The sequence below is a fragment of the Daldinia decipiens genome (genome assembly GCF_022478715.1).
Source record: "Daldinia decipiens strain CBS 113046 unplaced genomic scaffold F4813scaffold_61, whole genome shotgun sequence".
In the NCBI taxonomy this organism is placed as follows: domain Eukaryota; kingdom Fungi; phylum Ascomycota; class Sordariomycetes; order Xylariales; family Hypoxylaceae; genus Daldinia; species Daldinia decipiens.
In genome coordinates, this window is record NW_026054604.1 from 111,491 (window position 1) to 137,703 (window position 26,213).

At 46.2% G+C, this 26,213-nt stretch overlaps 12 protein-coding genes across 12 annotated transcripts; 7 read left to right on the top strand and 5 right to left on the bottom strand.

Moving 5' to 3' along the window:
* Window positions 1-89: 89 nt before the first annotated feature.
* F4813DRAFT_377216 (uncharacterized protein) lies at window positions 90-572 on the bottom strand (the record flags this gene model as incomplete). Its single annotated transcript, XM_049245205.1, has 1 exon — window positions 90-572. A coding segment is annotated over exon 1 (164 nt), but the record flags the coding sequence as incomplete, so codon positions are not given.
* A 136-nt stretch (window positions 573-708) lies between these two features.
* Window positions 709-2,415, top strand: F4813DRAFT_377218 (uncharacterized protein). The gene is made up of 3 exons (XM_049245206.1): window positions 709-968; window positions 1,039-1,547; window positions 1,613-2,415. The coding sequence occupies exons 1-3, from the start codon at window positions 801-803 to the stop codon at window positions 1,860-1,862; spliced, it is 927 nt and encodes a 308-aa protein (XP_049094675.1). The 5' UTR covers window positions 709-800; the 3' UTR covers window positions 1,863-2,415.
* F4813DRAFT_377219 (alpha/beta-hydrolase) lies at window positions 2,416-5,085 on the top strand. The gene is made up of 6 exons (XM_049245207.1): window positions 2,416-3,260; window positions 3,329-3,445; window positions 3,507-3,590; window positions 3,650-3,694; window positions 3,745-3,838; window positions 3,900-5,085. Exons 1-6 carry the CDS (start codon window positions 2,789-2,791, stop codon window positions 4,960-4,962), a joined length of 1,875 nt encoding a protein of 624 aa, XP_049094676.1. The 5' UTR covers window positions 2,416-2,788; the 3' UTR covers window positions 4,963-5,085.
* Window positions 5,086-5,432: 347 nt separating this feature from the next.
* On the top strand, window positions 5,433-7,644 carry F4813DRAFT_302678 (uncharacterized protein). Its single transcript, XM_049240782.1, has 6 exons — window positions 5,433-5,560; window positions 5,640-5,704; window positions 5,775-5,946; window positions 6,009-6,454; window positions 6,586-7,104; window positions 7,247-7,644. The coding sequence occupies exons 1-6, from the start codon at window positions 5,476-5,478 to the stop codon at window positions 7,607-7,609; spliced, it is 1,650 nt and encodes a 549-aa protein (XP_049094677.1). The 5' UTR covers window positions 5,433-5,475; the 3' UTR covers window positions 7,610-7,644.
* On the bottom strand, window positions 7,023-10,903 carry F4813DRAFT_377222 (SacI homology domain-containing protein). Its single transcript, XM_049245208.1, has 2 exons — window positions 7,247-10,903; window positions 7,023-7,104 (listed from the first exon to the last, which is right to left on the bottom strand). Exon 1 carries the CDS (start codon window positions 10,659-10,661, stop codon window positions 7,680-7,682), a length of 2,982 nt encoding a protein of 993 aa, XP_049094678.1. The 5' UTR covers window positions 10,662-10,903; the 3' UTR covers window positions 7,023-7,104; window positions 7,247-7,679.
* A 2,200-nt stretch (window positions 10,904-13,103) lies between these two features.
* F4813DRAFT_302856 (uncharacterized protein) lies at window positions 13,104-13,804 on the top strand. The gene is made up of 2 exons (XM_049240784.1): window positions 13,104-13,225; window positions 13,277-13,804. The coding sequence occupies exons 1-2, from the start codon at window positions 13,214-13,216 to the stop codon at window positions 13,637-13,639; spliced, it is 375 nt and encodes a 124-aa protein (XP_049094679.1). The 5' UTR covers window positions 13,104-13,213; the 3' UTR covers window positions 13,640-13,804.
* F4813DRAFT_383821 (uncharacterized protein) lies at window positions 13,732-14,407 on the bottom strand (the record flags this gene model as incomplete). Its single annotated transcript, XM_049245988.1, has 3 exons — window positions 13,732-13,804; window positions 13,865-14,223; window positions 14,279-14,407. 3 exons carry the CDS (start codon window positions 14,405-14,407, stop codon window positions 13,732-13,734), a joined length of 561 nt encoding a protein of 186 aa, XP_049094680.1.
* A 327-nt stretch (window positions 14,408-14,734) lies between these two features.
* F4813DRAFT_377227 (Adaptor protein complex beta subunit) lies at window positions 14,735-18,289 on the top strand. The gene is made up of 6 exons (XM_049245209.1): window positions 14,735-15,047; window positions 15,198-15,317; window positions 15,670-15,854; window positions 15,918-15,993; window positions 16,051-16,415; window positions 16,466-18,289. The coding sequence occupies exons 2-6, from the start codon at window positions 15,273-15,275 to the stop codon at window positions 17,985-17,987; spliced, it is 2,193 nt and encodes a 730-aa protein (XP_049094681.1). The 5' UTR covers window positions 14,735-15,047; window positions 15,198-15,272; the 3' UTR covers window positions 17,988-18,289.
* A 405-nt stretch (window positions 18,290-18,694) lies between these two features.
* F4813DRAFT_394445 (uncharacterized protein) lies at window positions 18,695-19,999 on the bottom strand (the record flags this gene model as incomplete). Its single annotated transcript, XM_049247566.1, has 1 exon — window positions 18,695-19,999. The coding sequence occupies one exon, from the start codon at window positions 19,997-19,999 to the stop codon at window positions 18,695-18,697; it is 1,305 nt and encodes a 434-aa protein (XP_049094682.1).
* Window positions 20,000-23,673: 3,674 nt separating this feature from the next.
* F4813DRAFT_400856 (uncharacterized protein) lies at window positions 23,674-24,993 on the top strand (the record flags this gene model as incomplete). Its single annotated transcript, XM_049248321.1, has 2 exons — window positions 23,674-24,268; window positions 24,339-24,993. 2 exons carry the CDS (start codon window positions 23,674-23,676, stop codon window positions 24,476-24,478), a joined length of 735 nt encoding a protein of 244 aa, XP_049094683.1. The 3' UTR covers window positions 24,479-24,993.
* F4813DRAFT_302869 (uncharacterized protein) lies at window positions 24,597-25,097 on the top strand. The gene has a single exon (XM_049240785.1). It carries the CDS (start codon window positions 24,715-24,717, stop codon window positions 24,970-24,972), a length of 258 nt encoding a protein of 85 aa, XP_049094684.1. The 5' UTR covers window positions 24,597-24,714; the 3' UTR covers window positions 24,973-25,097.
* Window positions 24,994-26,004, bottom strand: F4813DRAFT_302873 (proteasome maturation factor UMP1). The gene is made up of 2 exons (XM_049240786.1): window positions 25,753-26,004; window positions 24,994-25,672 (listed from the first exon to the last, which is right to left on the bottom strand). The coding sequence occupies exons 1-2, from the start codon at window positions 25,753-25,755 to the stop codon at window positions 25,223-25,225; spliced, it is 453 nt and encodes a 150-aa protein (XP_049094685.1). The 5' UTR covers window positions 25,756-26,004; the 3' UTR covers window positions 24,994-25,222.
* Window positions 26,005-26,213: the final 209 nt, after the last annotated feature.

The following is a 26,213-nucleotide window of genomic DNA, read 5'->3' on the forward strand; positions in this document are numbered from 1 at the left end:
GTCAAAGAAAACTACTGTTACCTGTATTGGTAGTATAATAGGAATGACAAGTGCACCGGGATTATTGGTGCCCCAAGCATTGTAGGTAAAGTACTAATATGATAATGTAGCAAGTATAGTGAAGCTATATTAAATATCGTATAATAGCCTAGACCCCGAGTTCCTCGAATACTGTCAAGTGAGAGCTCGCGTGGTAATTAAGTGCTACTCACGTGCGCTTGGCCGTGATGAAGTCCATGGGTTAGAAATCCAATCGCATTGAATACTCTCCACTGTTTTGAACATAATTCTTTAGGACGTCAAAATCCTGACACTGTCGTAAGAAACCACTCCCTAGGAACCCGTTTGGATCATCCTCCGCGGACTCGATCGTACTATCCACCGGACAGATTATAATACTTTATTTAAGATAATCAAACCAATGGGCGGCGTGGATGGAGTGATTCTTGCCAAAGTCAAACTCTTCAAGGTCATCGGACCACGAGTAGTATGCTCTCCTTAAAATATAAAGGCAGTACGGGATATACTGCCCGTTTAGTATTGCTCTATAATAATTTGCATTTATCATTTTTATAATAACATCAAAACACATAAAAGGAATTTCAGCGTGATAATATCAGGTAAAACAAAGATATAATATATAAAGAAGCGAAGCCACAAAATAACGATGATGTAAGTGATAGGCCAAGTCTTTTAAACCGGAAGAAGCAACAATTATATTTAGTGAACCACTGTGTAGCATAAAGCCAAATTTTCCAGCTGCCCCTTTACAAATGAAATATACTTAACCCAGCAATTTAATGGCTCTTTCAACGCATTTGAGTCAGGTTAACAACCGTCTAGGGCTCATATTCATGGCAGCGTTCTTCTGTCTTATGATAACAACAGTAGTCTTTTACAGATTCTATGCCAGGAAACTGGTTAAGCTTGGTTATGGCATTGATGACTGGTTAGCACTTGTGGCATTGGTGAGTTCAATACAGATCTAGTCTCAGGCGTGATGCCGCAAACTTTGACTATTGACATCATGGTATAAAGGTCTTTGTGCTTACACTTAATGGAATATTTATTGGTGGCACAGCCCAAGGTGCAATCACCGGTCACTCTCCCATTGAAAATAACTGGCCCGTAACTACAGATCTCGAACACACAGCACAAAAATACAAGTATGCCTTTCAGATAACAGAAAAACTCACATTTGGGTTGATTAAGTTGTCAATTCTGTTCCTCTGGAAACGCATATTTGGTCCAACTAAGTACTTCACCACACTTTGCTGGCTTATGATTGGCATTATCAGCGCGTGGTCCTTATCGTTTTTTCTCGCAACCGTCTTCCAATGTGGTACCCGATGGACGTGGAACTGGGCGCCTATAGGCATTTTCCTAACCCAATGCACCCACACTTTAAATCTACTTACAACTTTTACCGGGACAGACGTGTTAACCGATTTTATTATCATGTTCATGCCTGTCCCCCTTATTTGGAGGCTTCATATGCCGATCAGGAATAAGATTGGCGTAACGAGTATATTCATGATTGGTCTATTGTAAGTCTTTCAGTTATTATATGATATTCTTCTACTATATACCTGCGAGACTAATTTCAGCCTAGTACAATCGCTGCTGGTATAGCTCGGATGTATATCTACCTTGTAACTTCTTATGATAAAGAAGATAATCCGGACTTCATCGCGGATTTCACTTTATTCATTCTATGGTCAGAGATCGAAGCCAATGTTGCCATGGTCGTATGTTGTATGCCGACATTAGCCCCTGTTCTAGCAAAATGCAACAATTGCGTTACTTTTCTCTTAAAAAAGGGCCGTCCTGATAAATTGACCATCCCATCTTCTGACCTCTGATAGAAAGGTCAATATAGAGCAGTCTGCCGCTTTGGAAAGAATGTCTCCACCATCGAAGATATTCTAGCACGACGGAATAGTGCCTTGGGGAGATGTTCGTGGGGTAATCACAGAAGCTGCTTGTGATGATGTTGGAAGTCAATCTGAGCATAACAACATAATAAAGGGATTACCACACGCGTTGAGAGTCATAGAAAATTTGAACACGGGGTACTCAAGTCATAAATGAGGAGGGGAGGGTAATTTGATTTCTCCATTCCAGTACCGGGTTAAGGTATCATAAAATTAGATCGGAGTCACATCCTATACAGGATCATTATTTCTAACGAACTTAGTAAATGTGAAGTCTACATAGTATCAAATACCTTAGGTACCTATATGACTATATTGTTAAAGGACTAACGGAAACCAGAAAATACATTCATTTATCAGGTATTCGGGTGTCTCGGAAGCGTTGGCAGTAAGGCTATGATAAAACAGCAGGTTACTGGACGGCACAGCTACAACACCTACATATGTGGCGACACACCAACCCAGTTGGAATTACTATATGAAGACCATTGGGTGGGGCATCTCATACCCAAGTTTCCCTTTAACATCAATAATACCAACATGTACCAGGTATCAACCATATATGACAGGTACCTGTAGGTATTTATAGATTTACTGCGTTGGAAGTCACAATATTAAATTATTTGCATTCAATCCTTTCAGCAAACAACTACAAGTACATAGAGTACTCATCTTGCCACAATCCGATCGTGGCCCCTCATGTCCCCTAAGCAAATATTCCCTCCCACCACAAAAGTCTCCGTTTCTCTATTTATTCTATAAAGATACTACTGTTGTTGCTTTTCCTGGCATTCGAATATCGAAATCTCTGTAGGTTATAGAGCTGTGAAAGGTTACTGCTTCTTGAACTAGTGATGGCTGGCCGTGCCATTTCAATACGCTTTGGCCTGGGCGCACTGGTCTTCGGCCTGCTCGCCGTATTCCTGAAGCCATTCCGGGAATTTCTACTTTTAAATGCTAGTCGCTATAACATTCAACTACCCTTTTTGGAACAGACATTTCCAGTTATCTCAATTGACCATATCCGCGAAATTACCTACATCGGCAATTATTATAATGGCGTTGATCATTTTCAGAATATCTTCTATGCGGAAGATACTTCGGGCAATAACCGGTTTGCACCACCCGTTCCTATCAAGCATGAGAAGGGATCGTCTATCGACGCTACGCGGTCCGGTGCCTGGTGTCCGCAAGGGACAGGTGATGTTCTTCCGTTCACGAGTAAAGTTGTTAACATTAGCGAGAACTGCTTGAGCCTAAGGATTGCTCGACCACACGGCACAGCCCCGGATGCCAAATTGCCGGTAATGGTCTGGATACACGGAGGTATGTGTGACTTATCGTGGTTTATCGGCCATCATACGAGACTAATTAATTAATATCACCAAACATAGGCGGTCATGCTCTAGGATCAGCATCAGATGTCCTGTATGAACCTGATGGTCTAGTGAAACAAGCTGCTGCAGATAGACAGCCGGTAATTTTCGTTGGAATCAATTACCGCCTTGGCTGTATGTTCATCATGGAATGTCCTATTTTTGCGGATAGCTCTTCTGATATATCTATATGTAGTCTTCGGCTTCGCGGCTAGCAAGGCGTTACTAGATACTAAGCATACTAACGCTGGCGTACGCGACCAACGCGCTGCACTTGAATGTATGTGGCTCAAATAGTGTACCTACGGCCTGTTTATATTGACAAACCTTTCATAATAGGGGTTCGTGACAACATCGAGAGCTTTGGTGGTGATCCACTGCGTGGTAAGTATCCCTTGATAACACAGGTTTGCAAGTTCTAACTTCCATAAAAGTCACTGCCGTCGGTCAAAGTGTTGGGGCCAGCGATATCGCTTTGCAGTTACTTGCATTCGGAGGGAAAGCTGATGTCCCATTTCAACAGGCCATGTAAGAAATATTCCGGTTTCGAACCAACCCTACACCTTCGCGCTAACTACCTGTGTTATAGTATGATATCCGGTAGTCATGGGCTAAACATCAACACCAAATCGGATCTCGTAGTAAATAACACTGAGGCCGTTGCTAAGGAAGTAGGATGTATTAAAAATGGGAACAGCCAATCGGTGGAGACTTTACAATGTTTACGGGAAGCGCCTTTTGAGCTACTAACCAATCTCTCCGTTACGGCTTCTCGTACTGCGCGCCCACCATTCGGGGAAGCGTTTTTCTATCCTACGTATGACAATGATTTCCTGATCGACCGCCCTTCCCAATTGTTGCACGCCGGAAAGTTCACCAGGGGAATACCGGTGATTGCGTCCTGGGTAGCAAACGAGGGTGCTTGGTACCCTCCTCCTACGACGTCAACTGATGAAGATGTCCTGGCTAACTTTGGGCTATGGTTGACCGGCCACTCCGAGTCTACAAAAGCGAAGCTCCTAGAACTATACCCCGTCGAAGATTTCGAGAGCATGGTGCGGCCAGAATACGACGGACCCATCACAGCGCAGTACTATCGCGCAGCGCAACTAACCAAAGACCTCTGGTTCACCTGTCCCGTGCTCGATTTCGCATGGCAATACGTGAAGAACGGTGGTATAGAGGCATCACAACTGCGAATATATGAGCATAATGCAACGCGATTCACGCCGTCCTATGAGATGATGGGCGTGCCTATGTGGCGTGTGGCCCATCTCAGCGATATCCCATATGTGCTAAATATCCAGCGTTTAGGCGGAGGCGCGGACAACTCGGTATTTCAGCTCGAACTAGCGAAAACCATGAGCCGGAGCATCGCGAAGTTCGTAACGTCTGGGAGTCCTGATGGTGGATCTGAAGGATGGCCCGCGGCATTCGATGGAGTAACAGAGGAAGAATTTAAGACAGACTTTCCGAGCCGGTTTACATTGAAATTATTTGGTGGCCCGCATGGTAATGCGGTCGTTTCTCTCAGAAAGGGTGAAAATGAGGCCGCGAGTACAGCAGCCGAGCAAGCTGTTAAATGGGAGAAACTGTTCGAAAGGTGTGAGTTCATCAACAGTGAAAAGGTAAGAGAGGAGAGCGGGGTTTAATCGAGTATTTCCAAGAGATGAATCACCATGGATTCAATGACTAGGATTATTCTAGACTATTATATTCTAGACTATATAATTAGTTCTATGATGAGATATATTGATTAAAAAGGAGGCATTCACGTTCACATACCAACCCCTATTTTTATGTCCCGAATAAAACTTCCCCCTTATCGAAAATCCCCCAAATATTAATCATAACTACCACTCAATCCATACTTCCTTTTCAACATATTCATAAGGTACTCATACTGATAGCATTAACCTTTAAAATCGGAGTAGTTTCATAAGATTTATTTAAATCATTTGAACCTTTTGCATTTAAAACATTGAATTATCTATTTGCCTGAAAAATAAGGCCATATGTCTATCACCTGGCAACGGCCCGACAAGTTTTCCATGAATTAAACCTTCAGAATATTCAATCTACATCCGAGCTTACCTCAGGTATTAATTCAACCTTACTCCAAAAGCCACCGTAACGACAAGATCGGTAATAAAAACAAATAAAGCATGTTTGAGGAACTTCTCGAAACCTGCAAGAGGCTCAAGGGATCTCCGACTCCGTCGTGGGAAATTCGCGAGGATGTTTTACGACGTATGCTTCTTCCGCATCTCATCTCATCTCATTTCATTTCATCCCGTGAGACAAACTAACAAACAAACCGTCACTCTAGTGGTCCCCAACGGATGCACCGCACAAGATCTGAAGGATTTCCTGTTAATAAGCAGAGATGAACTGGTATGCCTTTAGAATTGATGATTTAACTGAGCTTTCTCATAAAGCCGTGAAGCTAAGTGAGCATATACAGGATCACGTCGCCGTACTCTTAGCCGCGTATGCTGTTGCGCTCAAGATCAGCAACGACGCCAAGGGGCAGGACCTTATCGACGGAGATGACTTGGACGACACGCTCCATGACATCGCCGAGCACATCAGCTCTCTCATCCTGCCTCTATGCTCCGGCGAGTCATTAGACGAAGGTATGAAGTTCTGATTCTTTGTCACATAGCAAGAGGAGCGATTACTGATGATCTACAAACAGATGAGACAGATTACAACACCCTTCAACGCAAAGGCGAACTAGGCCTCCTATCTCTAGACGCACTCACCAAAATCCCTTCCCGCACAGCTCCCCTCCAGCTCCCTAACTCGGCACTACTCCGCATAACCGCTTTCACCAACGCCACAGACCCCTGGACAACAGCAGAATCGCACAGCCTGTCGCAATCGCTCCTCGCGGCCCAACTCCAGCACCTAGGCGATTCCCAAACAAGGACCCTCATCGTCGAGGACATCCTGACCAGCTTCCTCCGCCCGCTGTTCTCCAAGTCCCGCCCGCCAGCCATCACCGCATCCGGGCGCAAGGCCGAGTACGTCGAGCCGTCGCGGTACGACGGCGCCTCCCGGGAATCGCCCGAGACGAAGCCCTGGAAATACGCTCGCCGGTACGCCGTGGCAGTCTTCGCGTGGGCGGTGGAGCATGCCGATGTGAGTTGTTTTCTTGCGTGTTTAGGTACTCGTTCAATCGAGAATCAAACCCGTCTTCTATGATATATGCCTACCTACCTACATAGGTATATAAGTCCACATCTATAACCTAAACACTAACTCGCCTATAGTCCCCCCTCCTACAAGCCCACTGGCCGCTCTTCACCCCCGTACTGCTTACTCTTATCGACGAGCCGGGCCCCAGTACTTTCAAGGTACGCGCTCTCGGCGTGCTACGCGCCTTTTGGGCGCGCTGCCCCGTGGGACTGATGCGGGATACGGGACTGGGCGAAGTATTCGAGCAAGCCGTGTTTCCTGCAGTCCTGTATCTTCCAAGCTTAACGCCTGAGGACGAATCTTTAGACATTCTCGGCGCAGCGTATCCTGCGCTGATCGAGATGGCTGGTCTCACAGTCGATCGGCCATTAGTAACAACAGGCGTAAACACGGCGGAAGAGCAGAAGCAGACACAGAAATCAACGCACCAAATCACAGAATCACAGCGGAGACTACTGGATAAGATCATTAGAGAAGGCATCATGATCGGGTATCATCACGCAAAAGAACACGTGCGGCTCGTGGGCCTATTCTGCGAGACGCTCGTCTGTATTATAAATGGGATGGGTATACTAGCCGTGAAACACCTAAAGGTACCGTCCTTCCTATTGTTTCCGCTTACACCCACCCTGAATTCCAAGCCAAACCAAACAAACTCAACACACAGCCTTGGTTCCTATTATACAAAACGCCGCTTCAGCTATGAGATACCCTTATTAATATAACAGGAAATAGGATTTCATCCCCATGCTCTCCGAGATTATGACCGACCCTTTCGGCACCAAGCACCCGCCAACTCTCACCTCGGCCACCAAACTCCTGCAGGCTATCCTGCGCAATTGCTGGCCCAGAATTCAGCATTACTGCAATGAGATCATCAAGGTGCTTATGTTGTGCTGGCTTAACATCGAAGACGAGGAGTCTTTTCCGCACAATAGCCCGATCGCAAACGACTTGAAATCCGGTCTAACCCAAACCGCTACGATGCTATCTGCAATAATGAAAGCAGCCCATATTGACTTCAGACAGCGCATTGACCCACTAATTGAAAAGGAACCTCAGTTAAGCGAGCTCTTCGGAGAGACAAACTCAACGTAAAAAGGACGCCTCAGGAAGACACCGAAAACTCGGACAAATTATTGCTCACCGACCTCCACGCGGCCGAATCCTAGTCGACCGGCTGCTGCTTGAAGAGGGATTTACCTCTAAGCCATTTCCTATATGCCTTATACCGTTTCTTCGGCAAATCCTCATCCGTCACGGTCAGTGGGTTTTCGCCAATCCGCAGCAAGTCATTATACGCGTCGATGTCATCATCAGTACCGGTCGAGACTAGACCTTCCGTGTGCCAGCTCCCGTTAAGGTACTCTTGGTATTCGGAGGAATCGACGTCTGGCGGCGCCTCGTTGGAGATGACCAGGGGCAGACTCTGTGGGTGGCTGATATATCGCGCGTAATCATCCGCTTCTTGCGTACTCACTGACGGGTTGAGCGACTCCTGGACGATATTCGTGAAAGTCCACTGTGCAGTCTTTGTTTTCTCCTGAGCGGTCTGCTTTAGCCTATGACTGTCGCGATTCTCTGCCGAGTCTTTCATGATGCTATGAGGAATCGTAGGGCCGCGGTCCGGCTGCATAGGCTGGAGCCAGCGTTGAATGGATATTCCCCGAGAACTCGTCTTTTCCGTCACGGCGGACTCGGAGTCGTCATCCGGCGAAGATTTTCGAGAATCTTGAGGATCAACGATAATCACCTCCTTCTTTGCTGTTGACTTTTTCTTCTCGTGGGTTTCCGCGTCGCCATCGGTGCGAACGCGGAAAGGGCTCAAGTCATATTTGCCTTCCTGGGTCGACTTGAAAGGTATATACTTGATAGTAGAATTCATCTTGTACGGAAACATCTTCGGAAATGAAGACAATGTTGACGGTCGATAATACTCCAGCCAATAGTCATCGAAGAATGAGACAGGCTTCGTCGCCATCTCTTTTTTGGGTGGTACAAAAGCAGGTATAGTCCGCTTCTCAAGATATGCCGGAGTGTACCAATGGATATAATCGTGCTTCTCCTTTTGCGACCATGTTCGCGGATTAGCATGGTGGAGATAGTAATCTGTTGATAGATCCCACAGCATAGGTTGCCCTTGAGCAAAGATATAATTCCCGAGGAAGAGGTTATAGGCTTCCTGTCTTTGACTATCTAAGAACGAGTTATTATAATATCGCTTGAAGCTCTCGATCATATCACGGGAATGGCTCGTCCATTGGTTTATTTTGCGGTACGTCTCCATTGTATTCACCAACTGGGAGCCTCCATACTGAACCGCGATCGTATCACCATGATCGTGGTACATGTGAGTAAAGAGATTAACAGCGTCCGTGTCGTAATCAATAATTGTGTCTTCAAGAATACCGAGTGCGTGAAGCTGGTGTCCAAGAGCTCGCTTTCCAATGACAAACTGAGCTGCATTAGTACGGTCTAAGCAATCGATACAATTTGTTCTCGCGACACCGTTCTGAACACTAGTTGGAGTGATATCGCCGTCGCCATTGTGAAAGATGCCGGTCGTAGTAACGACAGTCTCAGCAATATTCTCAAGCGTACCAATGACATCTTGATCTTTGCTTTTCGCGGCCCTACTCATATCCCAAGCTTTATGGATGATCTTGTGTCCTTCTGGTAGAAATTGGTTCAGATAGTTGATGGCATTTGTATACTCGTCAAGTAATTTAGATTCCCGCGGAGTCCTCTCTCTAGCTTTAATGAGATTCAGCGCATACACTGGAGACCCATAACGTTCGAACAAGTTGTCAAAATGCAGTGCGGCTGCCGTGTAAAAGGGATCGATGAGATTCAACTCGATCGGCGGCTTAGGGGTAACGCCCATATTATCCTGCGTCCAATGAAGAGGAATGCTTCCTCTATGCTGGACATAGGAAGTAAACTGCGGATTCGCAAAGAGCTTGGGGCCAGGAGAATGGAACGAAGTCGTCAATGCTTCGGAAACGATCTGCTCAGTCTCAACATCGTTCGCTACATAGCCTAGATCATTGGCCCCACGCTTCAGGAATCTAGCACCAGCGAAATATCTTGACCGCCTCGCAATTATGGTGATATGTGCTGTCCTGCCGTATATAGATATGGCAGCCTGATCAATATATCCATGTATTATCGGACGACACCAATCAAATGGGTCATGAATAGCATCCTCGGCGGGTCGCAAAAGATGGCTATTCCAGATGAACATAGAATTATAATCGTCATATGTCGTACCTGGCATTCCATGCAGTAAAGCAGTCCTTTCTCGGGTGATGTTGTGTTGCAAAGTCCTGGTGATGTCGTAAGAGTAGCTATAGTAGAAAGATCTTGTGAGATCTAGGTTCTTAAGAATATTCAGGAAGCGCTGCTCCTCGACATGGCGAGCATCCGTCTTGTACTTCGCTGGAGTTAAAGGAATGAGTTCAGTCCCGTCGATCTGGTAAACATAATGGCCGCCAATCATCGCAACCGTGCTTTTCTTGGTGATCAGTAACATGTAGTACGGTCCTGTGAATTTGATGAAGCCTAAAATCCCCCAAGTCGTACATCGCTGCTTAATACCACCCGTGCTCTTGTTTCCGTCGTCAATAGTATTCAGCAGCGAGTTCATCTCTTTCTGACTATAAATAATTTTATCATCCGTTATAGTCAGGTCAGAGTCGTGGGTATCAGACTCGTGAGTGTTACGATCTATTTTCAAGATGCGATAGCGTTTCTCGGTAACATCTCCTCCCACAATGTAGTACCGACTCGCCGTTTCGTACAAGGTGAACTTATGCATCTTGTAGGCGGATCGAATGGGAGCTCGTTCTTCTCCAGGCGGAGTGGCGACCCTAGACGACATGTCGGGGCTGCTTGTTCGAAGAAAAGGCCTAGCAACTGGTTCCTCATCATTGTCGTCCTCGACCGTCCGCTTCTGCGCTTGCACGTTGTGTAGTAAAGTTTCGCTGCTAGCATTGTTCTGCAATAGAGGATACGCAGGCTCTAGACGATCCGTATCATGCCGGCATTCGTCATCAATTACTCGGTGGCTAACATCATGAGTCTGGCTTGGTGGCTGAGAAGCTTGGCCATTGCTGGCCGTTGTACCGTCCTGGTCGTTCACGTCGGCCATTAGAACCGACACGGGAGTCCCTATTGAAGCATGCTCCTAAAGTATACGGAGGAGCCTTATCCTTATTTTTCCAATAATATTTAATATTTACGATGTATGAGAGCTGGCAAATTTACCGACCCGCGTTGTCAGAGAAAACGAGTTTAGCGATTCCGGAAAGTGTAAACTTTCGAAACTGTAACGACTTCAATGAGGACGAGACCCCGGGACCCTGGGACCCTGAGACCCCAAGTCTAAGAGGCCTGTAATTCGTACAATTTATCGATAGGGAAGATAAGCAGGTGACGGTAGCATGCGCCATGTGCGTAAAAGCATAAAAGCGGAGCAAACCTAAATTTCATTGTTCTATTCCGTACTGTTACGTCATCGCGTTATTTAGACTTTATTTAAACTTTCTTTATTTGATGTAGTTACGGATTAATTCCATCCACGTTAAAGAACTGATACACCGGTACCAATTCTTACTTATTCGTAAGCTGTAGCGCATTCTTACGGACTTCTATATCGCCCGATTAGTATTCTCGAATTCTCCGTAGTGAAACGGGCCGGGGTTTGCGCCTTATCCCAACAACACTGTCTCATGCTTAACGGAACCGATGCGTAAATAGTTGACCCAGCGGTAACGAATAATAAAGGCTTTGTGTAAGACTCCTTCGTACATGTTTAATACGACGAAACATCCAGTATAGAAATGCACCAATAGCGATTAATAGAACTCCAACTCCACCGCAAACTTGTGGCGAAATATGTATAATAACTAGTAGATAACTACGTGATCATTCCATAGATTATAAATTTGTATATTAAGATATTCTCGATCCGACCACCGCAAGTAAACTATCTGCATGTGTTGCTACATAGAATGCTACTATGTTGTGTGTATTAAACTCCAGTGTGTGGAAATGGGGTCTGCAGGTACAAATGCTGACCGCTGTCCACAACTCACGCAAGGTTCATACACCGAACTGATCTGGCTGGATTAGGCAAGCCGTTAAGGATAGTTGGTGTGAAGCACCGTGAAATGCTACTTCAAATGGTGCTATAGTCAAGTGTATAGTCAAGTGCTTGGGCGAGGAAGAATATCAAACCCTGCTTGCAAGAGCCGCATAACTTTAACGGCAAGTCATTTGCAACATATGCAGTAAGACGCCAAAAAAAATCCCCGAAATCCTACAGCCGAGCAGGAAACAGCGTAACGTGCTAGACTATATGAGTGGCTGTAAGCCATCGAAGCGGTGAATAGATATTGTATGACGTTGCAGAACTGCCGGGTATTATCCAAGAGAAGAACCAATCTGCGAATCTAAGTACCTACCTACGCAGGTTTATAACGATACGATGCAAGATGCCAACACAGAATGAGACCTCTACAAGTCACCGATGATACCCAACATACTGAGCGTTAATAGTCATGACGGGTGGAGACATGAAGATGGGCTGATGGGAGGCATATTCATGCTATTATATCGCAAGTTGACTCGATAAAGCTGCAGACAAGAGACCTGTATGCGCGATAATAGAAAGAGGCTGACCAATTAGAAAATTCCAATACTACCTTAAAACCTCATAGGGTGGTAGATAGGGAGTCCCCAGGACGTAACCCTACCTCGGGGTGATAGATCACTGCATAATTACTGTTGTTAGACGTTGCGTAAATCCCGAAGCTGAGCTTGTTGGACTCCCACTACCGAATATGCCGCCCCTTCGCATTTACGTGGTTCGTCAATGGTAGACCGCTATTCCTTAACCCGGTGCGGGTCTGCATCTCATAATGCACGGCATATGCCACCGCCACGATTGGGCGTTCGCCAGATGAAAATGTCGGTATATGATTTACAGCCAACATCATTGTAACCCTGCCAACTAATTATATAGTCGTATAGTAGATACCGACTGTGCGGTACGAAGCTTCTGATAGGCCGATAGTTAGTATAGAGGTGTCTTCATTTGACTTCTTGACGTGTTGATAGTATAGTTGTTAAAGCCGAGTGCTCTTGCAAATCAATTAAGCAAGACGCCCGTTTTCTTCGTGGAGTCAATATTGTGCTTCCACCCAATCTTGTACAACTAAAGCAGTTTGTCGGTTCCCTCTTTGGGCTCTGCACATAATGTAAGGCATTGGCGTCTCGGGGGGTACTATTGGATGTGTTGGGACACAGAGTTTACCAGTAGATTACACCCTCTTTGGACAGTTATAATTGACTCCGAGAAGCCGTACACCATATCAGACAAAATAGACCGAACAGCAAGATGTTTTTATGTGACTGTGGGAGCGGGGCCTGCCACATTTGCTTGCAACGGCTATGGGTATATAGGAAGTAGTTTAGATTGAAGAACCGAGGATAATATTTAATACCCTTGGATACCCCCGTCCAAGAGTGGACATAATCGTCAGATAACTTGCACTATCACAATTGCTTTGAGCACAGTATGCGAACAGATATCGGGACCACCCAACTAGAGCGTGGACGACAAGAAGCTGCACTTAAACACTTGTGCGGTCGTGCGACTTCGGAAACTTTTCGAGCTAATAAGTAACCAGCTACCGCATCATGGAACCACAGGTAACTCAACACATACACTAAATAGAAATTAACAGCTGATAGGATCGATAGGTGGAAAGACAAACTTCGAAGGACCAAGGCGGCAAAGCAGCCCCTCAAGCAACTAAGCTCCTTTCTACGAATCAGCAACAAGCCTCAGGAGACGCAGACTTCTTGATGTTGAACCGTTCATGGGCGAATCGTAAACATACATTGGACAACAGGTTGCAAGACAAACTTTGGTGGAAGGCGATACCTTATAGCGGGGATACCCTGGAACGCTGGAGGGCCCAATCGATGACAGATGGTCCATATCAAAACATGGAGTCGATTATGACAAAGACGAAGATCGTCCAATCCAAGCCTTCTAATGTCCAGTCGCCGGAACACACAAGGACCGTAAGCGAAGCAGCAGCTACCTCAGGATCGAAGTAGATAGGGTCTAAGAACGCGGGATATGTAAGAAGAAAAGAAATTGGAAGCCGAAAATGTTTTCAACGTGAGACTATATTTGATATCTCTCAAGTCTATAAAGCAGGAACAGCAAGCTCTAGTGGTTCTCGTTGGGCTTCCCAGGCCAGCCAGTCTGATCGTGTGGTTCTGTATCTAGTTAGCAAATTCCAGCTATATCGACCTATTATTCAACAAAGATAAACTTACGGTAATAAACCCATCGCGTTAACTTTCCAAATTCCAACCGCCAAGGCTACCAACTGCATCGCGACGTAGGCCAGCTTGGCCTGTATTATCTTGCCCTTGTTGCTCTCGCTTTCGAACCTCTCGAACGCCTGGTTTGTGCTGATGATGCCCATGATAGGGTTCTTGAAGGCCATGAAGACCATCATTATGCTGAAGATCTGTAGGGAATTTCCCGACATGTACATCATGATGGCTGTCATTGGCAAGCTCTTCACAGGCGCGAGCGCCACCTCCCAAGCCTTCTTCAGCTTCAGCGTATCCATCTCTTCGGTCGTTGGTTGTTTTCGGGGTTGAGTTTTGGCTTCTTTTGATGCTTGTTTCTGTCATGTGTCGTCAATATAGGCTACGGGCACCTAGATAATAAGCTGATATTACCTTTGATAATGCGGCTGACTGCGACGGGTAGCCGGGTGGGTCGGGAATGCTACTATTCTTCGACCTGGAGGCTGGGAGTGATTGTAAATCGACAACCCATTTAGGGACGGAAGGATCGATTAACGACATTGTTGTTGATTTGGTTATTTCATGTGATTATTCTTTACTGATATTGTTTGATATGGTCGTGTTATGCGGCAGTATCCAACGTCGTTGCTTAGCTGTGAAGCTTCCACTAATTGATTTTAGATGAAGTTGCAAATCAGGCGCAGAAGTACAACGTGCTGATCCACACCAGCCGTGGGTTAGGTACCTACATGTACCTCCTAGGTTACCTGGTTACCTAATGAAAAGCCGCTAAGACAGAAATATGGAAAGTTTGGGATCCACATAGCCCGTTGTGACCCGAAATCAACCCCCTGCAAGCGCAACTGCAGCCGAAGCTTCTAACTTTCCGCTCTTCAGGGGTTTCCCTTTAATTCTTACCTTTCCATTTTGGAGGGGCCGAACATCTTCCTCCGAATGCGATATTCATATTCCCGATAATGTCCATTCGCGAGTCTCTTCAACCTAATTATCTTTCCTTGTAATAGAATGTCATTGTATTCGACCTAATTCGATTATCCGCTGCACAATCAATAATCTGCGGGCCAAGATCCGGTACGCCATTGCATTCGATCGCCCCTCCAGTACCAACTATTTTCTCGAACCGCCATCAACGCTTACAATTGGATGGTTGCATTAATACCTAGGCTTGAAGAATACCTACGTAAGTAGGCTTTTAGTTAACCAATATTCCTATCCCTTGCCCAGAGTTCCAGTGTGAGGGGTAGGCCACAAGTTGGTTTGCTTCCTTGCTTTTCCTCCCTGTTGTGTTCTTGCTGCGCGCCATATCAACTGACCTCGAGCTCCTGTTCAGCCAACCAGCCGATACGTCGAAAGACTGACCGAAAGAGGCAATTCCGACAGAGGCAAACGCCAACTATAAACAACCATGTCGAGCACCCAAGTCGGAGGGGACTCGAAGCTATTCGCTCGAGTAAGCCAATTTATATTTCTTTCTACGCGACACATGAGTCCTGCTGTTATACCCATCGCTTAATCACATTACCTCCCAATTTCTTGGGGCTTTCCTTTCCTCGACGCCCTCTTCCCCAATTTGATAAATTGGAGGTCGACATTTTCTACCCATTCATCACCGTTCGCCAAAGCGTCTTCGTCTTGACGTCTATCTTAGAAAGGCACACGTTTCGAGTCGTCCTGCGATCCCAACGTCCCTTCGGGGCCATCAGAACACATTATGACCCTACCTACCTTACCCATCGCATACAATGGCCATGTTTCTAGCATATATGCCCCCGGATTTTGGCTTACGACCCATGACTATACAGGGGAAAGTTACCGAACTGCGACTCGAGCTGAACGCCGGCGGAAAGAAGGATAAGAACTACACGCAGAAGAAGATCGCACTCAAGAAGATTGTCGCGAACATGACTATGAGCAACAATGAGATGGTCTCCCTCTTCCCCGATATAATAGGCTGCATGCACATCCAGAGCCTCGAAATCAAGAAGATGTACGTCCATACCAATTTTCGGAACCAAGCCATTGGAGTTGGGCACTGATGAGGACCGGATAGGTGTTTCTTATTCTTAGTCAACTATTCGAGGATGCGCCCCGAGATTGCGGTAAAAGCAATCCCGTTTTTACAACACGTAAGTATCGCGGTAAGCATGGCGTTATGCTCGGAAATTCGATTAACACTCGTATAGGATATGGAAGACAACAATCCGCTAGTCAGGGCTTTAGCTCTCCGAACTATGTCATACGTTCACGTCAAAGAATTCGTCGAGGCTACGGTCCCCCTTGTCAAACGCCTGCTCAGAGACTCCGATCCCTACGTACGAAAGACGGCCGCTTTTTGTGTCGCGAAGTTATACGATCATGATAAGCACATGGTCGAACAATCCGACCTAATAGATAGGCTAAATCAGCTGCTGAGAGATGACAACCCTACCGTGGTGGCGAGCGCGTTAGCTGGGTTGATGGATATCTGGGAACGTAGCGATTCCATCAAGCTTACTATTGATTACAGCAATGCCTCCAAGATGGTAGCAATCCTGCCAGATTGTTCTGAGTTCGTCTCTTTCGCCCAGTTAATATTTACTCTTGCTAACATGAACTTAGGTGGGGCCAGACTTACATCCTTGAGGCTTTAATGTCCTATGTACCTCAGGAGTCAGGGGAAGCAACTTTACTGGCTGAACGTATAGCACCGCGGTTATCACACTCAAATTCCGCCGTTGTACTCACTTGCATTCGTGTAATTCTGTATTTGATGAACTACATCGCAGAGGAGAAGCAGATCTCGGCCTTGTGTCGGAAACTGTCTCCGCCGCTTGTGACGTTATTAGCAAAGGGCCCAGAGGTGCAATATCTTGCTCTACGGAACGCGCTACTCATACTTCAGAGAAGACCAGATGTTCTGCGTAACGATATCCGTGTATTCTTCTGTAAATACAACGATCCGATCTATGTCAAGGTCACTAAGCTCGAGCTGATATTCATGCTCGCCAATGAGAAGAACATCGACGAAGTACTAACCGAACTAAGAGAATACGCGACGGAAGTTGACGTGCATTTTGTTCGTAAGGCAGTGAGAGCTATCGGCAAGCTGGCCATTAAGATTGAGCCGGCTGCGAGACGGTGCATAAACCTGCTACTCGAACTTGTCGCAACGAAGGTCCCGTATATCGTCCAAGAGGCCACCGTGGTTATCCGCAACATCTTCCGAAAATACCCCAACCAGTACGAGTCCATCATCGGTACGCTTTGCGAACATCTCGACTCCCTCGACGAGCCCGAGGCAAAAGCTGCAATGGTCTGGGTTATCGGGCAGTATGCAGATCGTATCGAGAATAGCGACGTCTTACTCGAGGACTTCCTGTATTCTTTTGCGGAGGAACCCGTAGAAGTACAACTAGCGCTACTCACGGCCACTGTCAAGCTCTTCATTCAGCGACCCACCAAGGGCCAGGATCTCGTACCGAAAGTCCTAAAGTGGGCCACGGAAGAAACCGACAACCCGGACCTCCGGGACCGTGCGTACATGTACTGGCGACTCCTCAGCACGGATATGAACGTCGCGAAGCAGATGGTCATGGGTGAGAAACCCCCCATCACAGCCGAGTCTGAGAAGCTCGACCCCCAGACCCTAGAGGAAATGTGTCTCAACGTCGGCACGCTGGCCACTATCTACCTCAAGCCCGTCCAAACCGTCTTCCGCAGCGCGCGTCCCCGCCGCCTCCCTGACTCACCCGCCCTGCAGAAACACGCCCTACCCTCCGCTGCCAACTTGCCCGCATTTGAGGCCCAGAAGAGCCTCAGCATGTTCGGCATGGGCGGACAACCCGCCGTCCTACGACCCGACAGCAACGACGGCGTTGCACGCGCCCAGGCCACCGACGCTAGCAGCAGTAACAGCGGCAACGGCCCAGACAGCATGGCCAACGCTGTCAGCGACGCGGACGCGTACTTCGCAGGTATCGGTAGCCAGCAGATGGCCGCCATGGGCATCCACGAAGCGGGCGATTCGTCCTTCGGCGGTGGCGGGACCGAGGCTTCCTACGTCGTGAACCAGTACGCGCCGCAGCAAGTCTTCCAGCCCGCGCAGGGTGTTGGAAGCAATGGCGACTTGTTGCTTCTATAGTTAGGTACTTGTGCCTATCCTCATAAACTTCGATGTACGGGAATAAGAGTTGCAGCCGGTGAGGATGAGAAGGATGAGTGCAAGAATGACAGATACGTGAGGTTAAGTGTGGCCAGGACGCAGACGAAGGAACTACCTAATTAAATTAACCTAACCTACCCAAGGGTGGATGTGCAAATTGTCGGGTATATGTAAATATTACCACTGTCAAAATTAGAGAAAGCAAGCAAGCAAGCATGGGATACTGATATTTTTAAGGACGTGTACATCAATCACAATATTATCTTTTTAGACCTTTCGGATCCTACGCTCATAGTCATAATTGCTCCATGATCATGTTGGCTAAGTGTTTCGAAATGCTCTGGTACCAGATCAATGCAGAATTCGATTAGAATGCGTACGAGTACATGCTGATCCTGAGGATCCTTCACAACGTGATTAGAGAATTAGAGCCATAACAAGCAAAGTGGCAGCGACAAACATTAATATGCAGCAGGCGAAGGTGCCTAGCAATCTGTGGTCCAGCTCCCAAGAAATCTCGATCATTTTCATAACTTCTCTCCCATTTCAATCCCTCATCGTCTCGTCTCCCTACCGAATATAACCTCAACAATTAGTTCGTGCCAGAAATATCCGTCTGACATGATGGAACACCGTTTAAGTCGTAATTCTCTTTTTCAAATCTTAGTTTAATGATTGTTGATTTATCAGCGACAGTGGCTGCAGCATCCGGGTTGAGCCAGCTCCAAGTGGCCATGTCTATTCGCATTATCGGAGGCCTTCTGAACTGTAGCTTGTCGTCCATTGCTACCATCTCCAGAGGTAATTCCTTCGGTTTTCTCAGAAGCACTACGACGAGCGTTGGAAATGCTTGATGCTAATCGCGAAGGGACCCAACCAAGTAGAGTTAATATAGAAGGACCTATAGCTACCAGGGCCGCTGCAATGAGCAAACGGTATCGGCTCAGTGTAATAATGGAAACAGCAGCGTTGGTATCTGGGACCGGCCTGGGAGGAGGGTGCCCCGTTACCGTGTACATTGTGTTGGTACTGGAGCTGGCGTGTGGCAAAGAAGATGACCGGGTGACTGTAGTGTAAACGTAGTCTTCAGTACTGTGAGTAGTGTAATGTTGAATACCAGTTGACGTAACCAGGAGGGTCACTTCCGGAGTAGGGTCTAATGTCGGGTCAGACGTCGTAACAGGTTGTGTGGTATTGTATTCTGGCGTCTGTGAAACTGATTCACCCGTGCCAGTTACTATGACAACAACAACTTGCGCAGGAGTAGTGGATGAGCTGTGGACGGCAGATGAAGTGTGATATTCTAGAGAAACAGTTACGGTTTGGGGATCAAGATCCGGCGGCGTCACAACGCTTGGCTTGTTAATTGCAGGGGTCTGTTTGTTGCCATATGCACCAGGAGGCAAGTTTGTAGGCTTAGGGGGGTTCCCGTAGCCTCCGCTTCCAACAGGGGTTGTACTGGAGCCGTATCCGTAGCCATAACCGTCACTATAGTCATCTCGCCGAGATAGTCCATTCTCCTGTGACAGTTCCAGGCACTTGGGGTCTGCTTCATCCCAACGGCATGCTTCCAGAAGCCCGCCGTCAAGATAACTTTTGGGAGTTGCCTCAGTCATCTCAGTCACAATAGGATTGTGTGCGAGTGAGATGCCAGATGAAAGGTTAGGTCCACTAACGTCTTCACCAGATCGAGTGGGGTAGATAGAAGATGATCCAGATTGAGTCACGGTGATGAGGTCCATGCCCTGTGTAGTTCGAATTTGATGAGAGGGTTGCTTGTGGATCGTTGCGAATGTGGACAAGTTATGGATGAGTTCAGACAAGACAACATTGGTCTCCACGGCTGTACCAACTGTAGTGATAGGAGCGGATTCGCGCTGGAAAGGCGATTCCAGAGCAAGCTCTTGGTTGCTTACAACGGCTGTGCACTGGCAAACTTGGTGGTATAGTGCCAGAAGGCCGAAAAGGAGTACACGTGTCCAGACAGCCATCGTGACGCTTTTTTATATTTCGATAGACGAATAGAACCTGGTTGATTCAGAGTTGTAAAGGAACCATCTGGGAGTGGAAGAATTGACAACAGATGGACGTGAAATAAAAAGGAGGCAAAGACGAAAGATTGGATTGAAGTGTGAAGACTGATGTTTCAAAAAAGGTAGGATGTGTCATTGAAGTCGTAAGTTTCACCTTCCGAGTCGTGAAAGCTTTGGTGCTACTTCCTTTGCTGTTGAGATCTTGGGAAGGTGCTGGCCTTGTACACATTGAAAAGACCAAGCACGGAGGCAGCTGCAGTGAATAAATATGGCAAGACCGCTCGCTCAGGCAGCCACATGGAGAGTACCTGAGGTAATTATAATTCGCTGTTACTCTATATGATTATTCGAAGTTTCCCAGTCAGATTAGACAAATACCAATTTGAAGTATACAACGATGCACCTACCAACATATTGCAACATATTCAGATCCCTATCTATAAGATTCCCTCTTGCTTTCGAGGCTGCACATGTCTAGGTTAGTACACTTATATAATTTAAGATACAGATCAAGATTGAAAGCTATGTGTGTCAATATGCATTACACATTTGAATGATTCAACTATGTAATTTCGTCAAACTTATTTATCCAACTGGGATTCCCGCTTTCCTCAGTATTCTACCAAGCTCGAATTATAAGCACTTCTATTGTTTCATACCAAAACTCTTCGATTATACCAACAGATTTTACAGCAGCTACCTACAAATATTACGTATTAGATCCTGATGCTATGATTTCGCTAGATATGAGTTGCTTGTTAAATGAGTGCGTCTTGTAGTGAATCATATTGAAGAACAAGAGATAAGGACTACATGGAGCATTTGATATTGGATGGGTAGTGATACAATTTAGCAAATTAAAAAGCAAGGCATAACCCCAAGTTGATTATAGAAGTGGAATTATCTTATCTGTTCCCAACTACTTATTTTTCATCCAAGAGGTAGCAATTTTAAGATGTGTTATTATATAATTCAACGCAATATTGCCGATACTTTAAGTAACTCGCTTAAGTACGCATGTGTATTAATATGAGGACCGAGGTTTACGGAGAAACTTTCGGATAGCCGGTCGGGCAGGAATAGGTACCCACCTAGTAGTTGCGGAGCCGGTCTCGGTACACCTAGCCGACGGCATGCGGGGATGATGGCCTTGCTGCAAGAACGACAAACAATAGTTTGATTGCGTTTAGCGCCACGCGTAGAGAAGACTATTTTGTATCTTAGCCCACTCGAGTAAAGCTAAAGAGAGACTAACGTAACCAATTCTGCATGGTGTAAGTAAATGATTCTGTTAGAGCTTAGGCCGTACATATTTTGTGGGCGGTTTACAGGTAATCATTAAAACATGTGATGGTGAGGGGTCTTGATAAATTCGAATCTTGCTGTTATGGATGGGACGCTTATTGGAAGATCTATTCTAGAGGCCTTGGTATGCAAGCAATTAACCTAGGAGATTGTTTAGATTCAATATCCATCTGGGTTAGGGGAGATACGTTGCTGGTAGCAATGAAGAAGCGGTGTATGATAAGATGATAAGATGATGACTAGGGTCAATATCTTAAATAATAGTATGTAGAGTTAGGAGTTTCCCATGACGCATACTATTTATGTATCTATACGCATAGCAATTGACATGGGTAGGGTTGAGTTTAAGTGACGTTATTTATTATGTTAAGATCTTAGAAACGTTTGAGAAGGGTGTGATTTATGATTGTCTTGTCTTAGTTATATGAACTTACAACTGAGAATATTGAAAAAGCACTGGATCAGTATCGCTATAGTTCAAAGATGTAAGTTGAAATGGGCGAGTATATATAATCAAATTGTCCTGTTACAATTTGAACCTGATGATGTTCTTATGTAGACTTCGGTGAGTGAGCAATGAAGGCAATGGAGGCAATGGAGGCAAATGCGGAGTGTGGGGAAGAGAACGAACGCTATGTGGTACCAGGATGCCAAGACGGGGGAGTTTACCGTGCCGAGAAAAGAAAGATCCAATCTGTCCCCAGCTGTGTGGCGCTGGTCCACTTGTAGATGATGATCATACGTGAAACTCAAATACTCGATGTAACACTTCGATGGTGATAGCGTTGACGAAGTTGTCACTTGACCGGCTATTCGAGTCTAGCGAGCTTCAATGCGTGTTTCTAGACCCGGCTATATCTGGACTACGTAGATACCACCCAACCTCTATTGAAATTCGACTTTGGAAAAGCAAGTCAAGTGTACAGGTGATAAGTAGAGACGATAATGCTAAGAATTAAGAGAGCCACATTTTGCACATGGGGATTTTCCCTCTTTCCTTGTATGGTAGTAGGGCCCGAACTTTGGTTATCTCCATATTATTACCGTCACTATTACATGATGTACATATTTTGTACCTGGGGTGGCTTGGATGTGTAAGGTTATGTACTATTAGCCATTCTGTTTCTGCGTCAATTTTACATGCATCTTTTCTAAATAACCCGAGGCAGTGGACACTTAGTGTCTGTGCCTCAACTGAAATTTCAATCGCAGTTGTGCGACTTTTAATACGCACACGCGAACGCGCAGGAGTATAATAATAATAACAACAACAACAACAACAACATAAATGCGACATGTACCTATGGACCTATATGTAATAAATCTTTACGGGGTTAGGTACATATGTAGGTTACCTGTCTATTTTTACTAAGGCAGCCAAGGTTAGGGGGTTCAGCTCTGCATCGACCACTAAAAAGCCCGTGTCACGCTTATCTAAGAGGCAATAATAACAACCTGAAATAAGGGGCATTCAAAACCACCTAAAACCATAGTTGTACCTGTATTACCCCAGCTGGCAAGCAGCCCGGTTAGCTACCTAAGTTAGGCTAGTTAATCAGTCAGCGCCATAACATAGGCAGGTACCTAGGTTAAAGGTATTGGAAGTTGATCAACCCGTTCTCATTCGCGGTTTTTCTAAAAGGCAAATAATCGAGCTGCTATGTTGTCTTGTCACAATCACTTGTGAGAGACCGGCACTCAACAAAAAACCTCGACTTTTTCGTTCGTACTTGGAATTTCTAGTTATCATTGAAATTGAAATCTGAATTGATCTCAACCGTCCCATTTCTTCTTCTTGTTCTGCACAAGGTTAAACCTGCCAATCCGGTCCGTTAGACCCGTGCAGTAACATCATCACCATCACCATATCTTTTTTTTTTTTTTTTTAGTAGCAGTGACTGGCTGCATCTCTCTCTCCTATAATCACTTATCACTGTTTCCCCTTGCAGTATCAACTTGCAGTATCAACTTGCAGTATCAATTCGGCAATCTCCCCAAACCATTGCATTCGTTTTATCTGCGTGTTTTCCATGGCAGGGACAGGAATAGGCGAGAGCGACAAATAATAATTAAAGTGTACACAATTGTACTGCATACGCATACGCATACCCGCGTTCGATAATTCGACAATCCCGACAATCCTTCCTTTGAAACGAGGCGCACCTTTTACACGTACGAAACGCACCCCTCGAATGCTGCTGACGTACATTCTTTTTTTTCGGTTATTTCAACTCCATAATTGCGCGCAGCCGTCAGCATCTGCACGATAAAATACGATATACCGTATACCGGCCCCTTAATTACCATCCACTCGGTCGCAACTAATCATGGCGGATGCAACGGCTCTCTCCGCTGGTGGGGATCAAGGGCCTAGGGAAGAGAGGGTGGCGATTAATCTACCCGTAGGCGACGTCGAGATGGAAGATTTATCTCAAGCTCAACCTAAACCCACCAACCCAGATGCCAATCCATATGTTTCAGAGCCCCAAAATCATGATTCCGAGTCTGCTCTGGCCCCAATACCCGTACCGGATAAGGATCCGCCGAACGATGAGTCGACATCGTTGAAAGCCAGCGGCAAAATCCCAACCGGCGGCGACGATCATGATCTGACGATAGATCCTGTTGAGTCCGGTGCTGGGTCTCCAAATGACGATTTAGTGGTCGATATAATGCTTCTCTTAACCTCGGGCGCCCGACATCCTTTTCGTATCGACGAGAAATACTTGGCAAAACGGAATGTTACTGTGACGGGCAAGACAGATGACGGAAAGCTGGATCCGTTCAGCATCACAGTCTATACCCTAAAAGAGTTGATACTGAGAGATTGGAGGAAAGAATGGGACCAGCCACCGAGAGAACCTAGTTCTATAAGGCTCATCCACTTTGGTAAATTGCTCGAAGACAGAAATCAACTTAGCCGTATGTATAATCACTCTTTTTTCCGTACTGTTCGAGATGTGTTTTGGTAATGGGATACTGAATTTTGCAGATTCCCACTTCAGCACGACTAGGAATGTTGTTCACATGACTATCAAGCCGCAAGACTTGATAGATGAGGAAGAAGCCGCCAAGAAGGTCAAAGAGTCCGGGAGCCACACCAGCCGCAGCGGATGCTGTGTCATCTTATGATCTAGTCCTTGTTAAGTGACAACTAAATTTCAAAGAGCGAACATCCTCTCGATGTGGTGATATCTTAACCTGTTCTAGAACTGTCCGAACTATTGGGGAGCAACATAGGCGAGTCGGGCAATTGGGCATATGCTGCGGAAATGATTGCGGATTTTTTTTTGGGCATCGGACGGCGCGATAGGGTTGATTTCAGCGGCTGAGATTGAAGCGTGATCCATCTCCACGATGCGTTTACTATGTCATGGGAGATTAGAGTTCCCTCTGAATTTAGCCTGGAGTACAACATCGATGGCTCAAGAGGGGGGGGGGATAGGGTTGAGAAGATCTCACCAACTCTTTACGTGCTACTTTTTTGTTTCGTTTTTTTGTACAGCACTAGAGAAACAGGCCTATATCCGGCGCAGTTTGTTGTGTTTATAGTATTTGCACTTTACCGGTCTTGCCGACCATATAAGCGATTAATGTGGGTTAGCATACCACTGTCTATACGTTAATATGGATCTATTGTAGTCATATAGTTGTTATATTATTGCGTTAGGTCATGGCTATCTTGTGAAGGGCTTCCAGGGTCAGATGCCCATATATTGTCTATTTCATGATATACGTCGGTATTGTACGTAGTAGAAAGCATGCTCCGATTCGTGTTCATCAACCTGAAGCTGCTACTAGTGTAGTTGGAGTGTCTATCACGCAACACCAACCGTTACCTATGCTGATTACCAAGATGCTACATCGGACTGTCCCTTAAATCTTCAACTTCCGCTCCATCTCCTCATGCATAGTCACAGCAGACCGCTGCTCCTCACCGGTAAACACATCCTCCCAGTCAAGCGTAGCTTCGCGGCCGCGCAGGATATCCTCATGCACGCTCTTGATACCGGCGCCGCCGCCGAGGGCCAGCGGGCGCCACTCGCCGTTGCGCGTGATCTTGAGCTCCATGCCGCGGCGGATAGGCTCCGCCATGCCGAAGGTGCGGCGCAGGCTCTCCATGCGCAGGGCCTCCTGCGTCGACTCCCAGGCCTTGAGGCGGGCTTCGAGCGGGTGGCGCGAGACGGGCGCGGGGGACTCTGCGGACAAGGTGTTTGGGCCGATGCCGTGACGGAGCGTGTCGTGGACGCCGGGGGCGGACGGGGCGGATGTGTTGGTCGATTTGAAGGTGCTGGTGTGGGCGGAGGGGGGGACTATGCGCATTGACTGGGAGGAGGGATGTGGTTAGCTTCTTTGGGGTAGAGAACGGGAGAAGAGTTAAGTATAGGTAGGTAGGTATGGCTTACCATCTTGTCGGTAGAAAGAGTATTAATAAACTTTTTGTTTTTTTTTGTTTGGTATTGTGCTATCGTAATTCTTAATAGTCTTCAACTCGGTTAGGTCAAAGTGAGTGTTTGAAGACAAGTTGTGGTTTGGTAGCAGCTTGGCAAATATGTAGTGGTAGATATGCTGCGTGGTTGATAGTGGATTCAATTTGTAAAGGAAAGCTTGAGTAGAGCAGAGCAGAGCAGGCTGCCGGGAGCTTTCGTGTTTGGAGCCTTGCCAAGCCCGGAGGTGCAAGTACCAGCAAAGAACTAACCTAAGCAGCTAAAGCGGTTCTTGCGTCAACTTTAAATTACGTAAGTCTAGGTCTAGGTACATATTAGGAACTGTGGAGGGCGCAGCTCATCCCAAAGTTATCCTTGACCATCAACCCAAAGTCTAACCCAATTAGGCATATGTGGACCATTTTACACCATAATAGTAC